This window comes from Alosa sapidissima, chromosome 8 (genome assembly GCF_018492685.1).
Source record: "Alosa sapidissima isolate fAloSap1 chromosome 8, fAloSap1.pri, whole genome shotgun sequence".
Lineage (NCBI taxonomy): Eukaryota > Metazoa > Chordata > Actinopteri > Clupeiformes > Clupeidae > Alosa > Alosa sapidissima.
In genome coordinates, this window is record NC_055964.1 from 25,029,263 (window position 1) to 25,036,762 (window position 7,500).

Consider the following 7,500-nt stretch of genomic DNA (forward strand, 5'->3'; position numbering starts at 1 on the left):
TGGTGGGACAGTGGGGATGATCTCTATTCATGCACCATATACATTCTCATAAGAGTTCAACAGAATGGGATAAGATACTTATATCATCCCAGCTTCCAACCAGGCTGAACAACAACATGGACCAGCTCTAGATGTCACCTCTCCCTATCTGCTCTGTACTGGTTTTGTATATCGCATTCCATTCTCATACACTCGACTGGAGACGTTATCTGTTTGTGTCTTTTTCTCAAACAGACCTCTGCTGAACCGCACGTGGACCCGCAAACACGCCCCAGACCTGAGCGTGGCCATCTCTGAGACCCTGGGCATCCCAGGGCTGTCCAGTGCGTGTGATGCAGAGGTCAGCACGTGTGAGGCCCAGTCTGTTCTGGTCAGCGAGCTCCTGTTGGAGAAAGAGCGTCTGCAGCAGAGGAGGGACGAGCTGAGCAGCCGGCTGTCTGAAGAGAACACACACTCAGAACAGGTGAGTGAGGAGAAAACACACACTCAGAACAGGTGAGTGAGGAGAAAACACACCTGTGACGAGGGTAGGAACACACACTGCATGCAAACATGAGAACATAAAGGGCACAGAAAGTTGTCTATGGCACATGGGTGATGCACATGACTGTGTGTGTGTGTGTGTGTGTGTTTCAGGATGACCTTACTTTGCACCAGCTTGAGGAGACCATAGAGGCTGTGGATGCTGTGATTGGGTTGCGTGAGCACCCCGACCAGCAGAGGGCCCCCGAGAGGCAACTCAGTGCGAGCTCTGTGCCTGTGGACAGTCTGGACAGAGTCCTGGAGGAGCTCTCTCTGCAGGAGGCCAAAGCTCTGTTCTACACATACTTTAGCAAGGTGAGTGACCCCCCCCCATGTGCCTTGCCCTCAGGCTTTAGTCCCATCATGTTACTCTGCATGACTGGCACACTTGTCCCAGGCAACCAGCAGCAGCCGACCAGCGTGGTTGGATTGCGGATACAGTGTGACTTTTTTTTTTCCTAGCTGATTTTTGACCGCCTCTCCGTCCGTCCCTCAGGTGGTGTGTCTGCGGGAGCGCGGTGCGTCCCAGCGGAGGTGCGTGCGTGAGCTGGAGGCGCTCCTCGCCGCCGAGCAGCAGCAGAGCGCCCGGAGGCTCCAGCAGCTGGAGAAGGAGGTGTTCTTCTACCGGAGCAGCAGTCGTGAGCTGCGGCGCCGCCTCAAGGAGCTGGTGCAGGACGGCCCCTCGCCAGCCTCCAGCAGGGCGTCGTGGCGCAGGGGCAGCGGGGAAGGAGGGCAGGGCTTGGGGGAGGCACCCGACTGACATGGAGCCCCAGACCCTATGAGCGCACATACGCCCCCAAAACACTAAGCACTGACATGGATTAGCACTTGCGGTGTCTAATCCTCATCCCATTCAGATGAACCCTGACTCAGCTCCTCTCTGTTTAGAGCCCAGTCCCCACCACACTGACCACTGACTCAACACATCATCAACCCTCTGCCCTCTACTCAGAAGGCTGTGGTTTTTACACCTCCTTCACAGTGCCTGTCAGATCAATATTTTTCCTGTACTCCTGTGGCTGACATGATTTGTGTGTGTGTTTTTTTTTTAAATGTGTATGATTTCTTTAGTTGAATAATATAATAAATTATAATTTGAATTATAATCTGGTTGTATTTGTTAATACTACTGAACACCAAAGAAAATCTTAATGTATATATTTTTTTATTTTGGTTCTACAGAATTACCTAATTTGGTTGAGGTGCAATTATTTTAAATGTGAAATTTGCCTACAACAAGAATCCAACTGGTAGCCTATAATAGAAGCTATCTTATATCCCGAGGGGGGGCGCACAAGTCACGTTCGCTGTTCAGTAGCAAGATCTGCGATGCGCGCACTGAGCCTACTTAAACCCAGATGAAATAGTCTAGCCTATAAGGCATAAAACTACGTCATACGATATCACACTCAGTGGATAATAATTAAAGGCCATTATACTGTTGGAAATACTCAGACAGACTTTTTCCAATACAGGTTCACTCGAATTGTAACGCTTTCAGGACTTGAACATGGGTCATTTTGATGGCCCCTACGCGAAGAGAGGCACCTGCACACCAAACCCTAAAAGCCGGGATTACGTTAAACGTTTTTAACAATCGGTAGAAGGATTTTTTTTTACCACACCTTGATGTTATATCATCAGAGATCCTCTGAGCAGTTGCTGCGCTGTGCACCCTCACACACCGCTGCCCTTTGAACTCACGCGCCCCCGGTTCGCACTTAACTTATTATTAAGTAAACAAATAAATGTGCGATCAATACACAGCGCGCAGCGACCCCGTCCTCCTGCTCCGAAAAAGGAGGAGAGAGGAGGGGTGTGAGTCCCCACGCCGCTGCAAGGCTCCCATGGGAAAGGGAGATGGATGAGTAGGGGCGTGCGGCCCAGCATTCTCCATTGTTTCGTGGAGCAGTCAACGCGCCACAGCACCTCCTCCTACTGTCACTGTGCGCACCAGGTGGAACGCAAATGAAAGGCCGTCCATTTGTACGAGACGGATTCGAACGGGAGACCCCCTAATTCTGTTCCACCGCCGGCGGGCTTCTATTTAGTGAATGCGCGCGCGACCCCGTGCACGAGTGGGTGGAATGGATTAGGATGAAGTCACTTGCTGTCAGACAGCAGACGCGACCCACAGAGATGCTGAGGCTGAGGTTTAGGGAAATGCCTATCACGCGTGGCATCACTTTTCGCTATTCAAATGCATAGACGGGAGTTTACAAGATAATGGCTATATAAAGGCTCATGAAACTGTCATAGGTTGGCATCAAACAAATGAAATGAGCAAATTCTAGTTTAAACTTTTATCATCCCTAAAAGATGTTCCAGGGCAGACTCATTCTTAGTAGATATGGAGATCCAGTGGAGACCATAGGTCTATAGCCTTAATGCTTTGACAGGAGACATCTATTTCCATTATGAATCACATCCTCCCAAATGTGCCTCAAAGATGCATGTTGTGCTGAGCAGGTTTAGCAAAAGGTTGATATGTATTCCATACTCAACAGCAAATCACATCACACCCACCCCTCCACATCTTGAATCACTGTGTTCATTGGCTACGGTTGTTTTTAGCTTGATCCAAGCCACTTTTGTTTGTTTCCCATTTTCACAACCAGGGTTGTGATTGAACACCACACTTTGAGTGTAACATTGAACAGACAGATAGAGGACCCTGAGGAGCAATTCAAAACATTCTCCTCCCACAGACAAATTGCTACATGAATGTGTGTGTGTGTGTGTGAGGGTATGGAGAGAGGCCTGGATGGCTGAGCAGACACTTTCAAGGGAAATGCTTCTTCAGAGTGATACCATAAAGGAACTCATACTTTGAATTATTTTTAAATTGTGATAACTTTCTCAAATTTGACATTCTCTTGCTGTATGTCTCTCTCTTTCTTTCTTTCTCTCTCTGTCTTTCTTTTTCTTTCTTTCCCTCACACTCTGTATGTGTCAAAGAGCAAGGCAGCAGTTCAGCCAGCTGGCTCATGACCTTGCTAATAAGTTTGAGTGCACAATAGCAGCGTCGGGTTCTGGTGAGGCTCAGTCAGACGTCAGTCCATACACACTATTCCACTCCCTCCCCCTCATGCACACACTCAGTTTTACTAGCAGAAATGTCCACCATATAAGGATTGATTTAAGTGATTTGGTTGGTTTATTTACCTTCACTCAGATGAATAAGATGAATAAAACTTTCTTATTTTTCAATTCTGTGTCTTTGATGATTGGAATGATTGCAAGTGTAAGAACAACACTTGTTCTCATGGTCTCACTGAAGAAATGTCAGTGGAGAAATGACTCTAATAACATCAATATAAATCTATTTAACTTGAGGAGTGCAGCTGGTGGTGTGACCCTCAGACCGGTGTGGGGAGAAAGATGCTCTTTTCACAGTGGTGTGTGTGTGCCTCCAGCTTAGCTCTTATCACAAGGGTCTCCAAACACACTCCATTCAATCCCCTCTCAATGCAGCCCACTTCACCCCTCTGTGCACACATGCCCAGCCATCTCACCCTGCTGTAGGAATATCTGGGTGACACAAGTGAATTTAGCTGGGTGGTTGTGTGTACAGAGTGATGTTAAGGAAAAGGGTTGGAAAACTGGGAATTTAAAAGGGAATTTTAAGTGGATGCCATACTAACTCATAACTTGTTACAGCATGTTACATTTGGTGTGGCTGTGCCCCATCGCCCAACTCTCTTCCCTACAATAAATCTAAAAAATGTTCATATGTATTATGACATGAGTATAATTTGAAAAGCAAATTATAGGAGATTATGGTGGCCTGATCAGAAAAACTTCTCTATGATTTTTCTCTGAAATATTGGGATCTTTGCAACCTCCTTGCCTTTACTGGCATGCCTTGACTTTGGTGACATTTCAGTGTCACCAAATTAGTTGATAGCACAAATACTGCGGGCAGGGGTGTCGTTGTAAAGTAGTCAATGGTTGGAAATCTGAGGAAGAACTCAAACGAAACGGTGAGCGAGAGAAGGGAACGGGAATGCATGTGAAGGGTGAGGGGATTCCGGCCAGGGGATTCCGCGACTCCCAGGCGGTAATTGGGAGAACAGCTGACTCGGCCGCGCGATGGCAGATGGTCGGTGCGGCCGGGTGGCGGTGTGTGCGCATAGGGAGGGGGTAACGCCCATTGTTTGGGCGTTTGAGCTCCTCGCGCAGACAATGACCCCAGCAGGGGCAAGAAAAGATGGGGAGAAAAAAACTCTCCTTTTCACCCGCGAGAGGAGAGAAAAAACGGAAATGCAAAAAAGTTGGGAAAAATAATTCGGAGTCTTTGTTCAGTCCGTCTGCTCGGCTCGCGCACACAGCTGCCCATGGTCTAAAGCTCGCCGGTGATTTTCAGATGAAGAAGTTAGCATCATTGTCCCTTAAACATTGGGTTTCAGCAGCGGGGATTCGCACGGCTTTAGACAGACAATACATGTTCAGTAGGCTACGGCTTAACGCTCGTGTCTGAAATAGCCTTTGAAATAGATCCTTTTTACGACGTGGATGAGTTAATCAGCAATAACTGGATAATGTGGACCTGCACTTACAGCCTGTTATATGAGCAAACTACTCAAAACTCCCTAATAGCAAACTAATAACATAGCTATTAACATTGCTACCTTCTGAGAAACGATTGTTTACAATCACAAATCAGATCCTCATTCTAGCTCCTATATCTTAAATGTTTAGACGTAGCCTAATGAAAAACCTCCCTGTGCATTTCCCTCCTGTGTCCTCCTCAATTTGTGATATTCCATATTTGTAAAACAATAAACACAAAGCAAGATTCAAGAGATACATAAAACGAAATGAAACATGAAAAATATTTAGAAAAATCTGTAGACTATATGTTGGTCTATGCTATAGCCTATGCATAAACTTTTAATCAATATAATCAAATACTAATGCAGAGTTAGGCAAAGCAAAATCCTCCTGTTGATATACAGAATGTGCAGCAACAACCAAAAGTCTAAAAGGTGGGCTATATTACGCCTATAGATTAGCCTACATGTAGATACATCTTTTCCATGATTAGGTATATGTTACTTCACACATTAATGTTAAAAAGACTCATGTCATATTATTCATTCATCATTTCATCATTCATTCATAATTCACCATTATTAATAAAACATATATCATATTAAAAAACAAGAACTTATTGATAGGAAAATAGTTTCAGTGGGGGTAGCATGATGTGTTGATAAATCAGCTGGTGTGTGATTCTGAAAGCTCTGCACGGAACTTTCTCTCTCTACAATGGTATTTGTAGACTTGACAGGACAGAATACCAGCGCAGACAGAGACAAAGCTAATAGCCTATATCACTGCACGGTCCATCGCAACGCAAGGTGAGCTCATCATGACGGAGGTTTTATTGTCATGCTAAAGTTTGACCACGACTTTGTCCAGATGCACCCAAATGTATACTGAGCCCTATACCAATAAGAACTTTATGAGACCAATCAGATTCACCATTCATACAATCCACCAAATATGGTCATCTTGGCTCCTCCTCCAGCATGCCCTCGCTAGGTACCTCATTCATGCTCGGAGTGCTGAAAGCATCACTGCCAATTTGTACAGCAGGCGCGCGGCCAACGGGACAGGGTCTTCTGTTTGTGTTTTGTCTCGGACTACGCCTTCAGTCGTGCAGAACACCGTTGAATTCCAGTCGCGTCTGTGTGTTTTGAGTGTGAGGTAGTGTATGAAAGTGTGAGGTGAGTGAGAGAAGGGGTTTGGAGACCAAAGTTGACAGTTGTGTGTTTGCGTCTGCAAGTGTATGTTTCCTCAGCACAGGTGATCCTCGTGAACGGTGGATGCAACAAGGGATTCATTACGAGGTTTCAGTTGAACAATGATCGCATCTGGAAGGAGCATACGTTTATTACCACTTCTGTCGTTTCCGGGGAACGTTTGAAGCCGAAAGAGAGGAAAAACAACTGCAGGGGAGTCGAACACCTGAAAACCTCCCTGCTGCGTCTAGTTAACGGCAAATCAACAAACAGCACCTGCGGCAGCCCACTCTTTTCGGATTGTATATCTCCTGGTCTGCAAGATTATTCAGAAGTGTTTTGGCAGAGTTTTAAATGTTCGGGCTGCACGAACATCTGGGGAGGGACGTCAGCGGATTGAAGGAGCGAGCTCTTGGGGAGGAGATGGATCCCGTGCGCTCGTGGGTTAGGAATGTCGGGGTGGTGGACGCAAATGTTGCTGCTCAAAGGTAAGTCCATCTTACAAAAGTGTCCGCTTTACTGACATCTACAAGCGACTCCAATATTTAAGATAATTTTGAAAAGGCATTTCTAGGTTGTTTTATGCATACTCTTGCTCAGTATCAGAGAATGGGTTGAGGTATTGCTTTTGAAGTAGGCTACTTTCGTAAGTGGCCTAAGTTCTAAAACAGTGAGAGACTAAATCAGTTCTATAAAGAAGGTACAACGCTCGCTATCAGCTGTGTGGCAGTGCTCCCCTCACATCTTCTGTCAGATCATAGAATGCAACAGGTCAGAGCATGGCATGGGGCGCTCACTTTGCTTTTTAAGCTTTGGTGCATCACTAGTCCTAGGCTGAACTAGGAGGCGGCCGTGTCACGAGTCGGGTGAAAGGGCCTAAACAAAACCAAACAAAGCAAAACAACAAAAGGCAACCGGCACGCTGTCAGAGAGCCCACTTGAGCTGGGACGCGTCTCCTCTCTGTTAGGCTACAGTTTGATATTGATAGACCACACTAGAAATGCGTGGTTGTAGGCTATCTATTTGTTTTAACACTAGACTTTGATTTCATTTCTAGTGTATCGGCTGGAAAGCACAAACGCTGTCGCACACACTTTAGACGATTAAGCTTATAGGCTATTGAAAAAGTTATCAAGTTGAAAGCCGTCTAAACAGAAGGTTTTAATGAAACGATTGCCATTATACATAAATTGATATAACACCACTACCAATACCGGTAGTTGCTATCAT

General features: G+C 45.9%; 2 protein-coding genes across 9 annotated transcripts in view; both read left to right on the top strand.

The window, feature by feature from the left end:
* The window catches only part of LOC121716026 (kinesin-like protein KIF27), a 5,029-nt gene extending 3,401 nt beyond the window's left edge, over nt 1-1,628 (top strand). Inside the window, exons 7-9 of the mRNA XM_042102156.1 lie at nt 235-463; nt 637-837; nt 1,019-1,628. Of these exons, the coding sequence (XP_041958090.1) occupies nt 235-463; nt 637-837; nt 1,019-1,282 (694 nt within the window). The 3' untranslated portion in view covers nt 1,283-1,628. The remainder of the gene's footprint in view (nt 1-234; nt 464-636; nt 838-1,018) is intronic.
* A 4,503-nt stretch (nt 1,629-6,131) lies between these two features.
* Nucleotides 6,132-7,500, top strand: part of ebf2 (EBF transcription factor 2) — a 26,419-nt gene continuing 25,050 nt past the window's right edge. For all 8 annotated transcript variants that reach the window (XM_042102007.1, XM_042101999.1, XM_042102000.1 and 5 more), the window contains exon 1: nt 6,132-6,757. In XM_042102007.1, the coding sequence (XP_041957941.1) occupies nt 6,624-6,757 (134 nt within the window). In that variant the 5' untranslated portion in view covers nt 6,132-6,623. The remainder of the gene's footprint in view (nt 6,758-7,500) is intronic.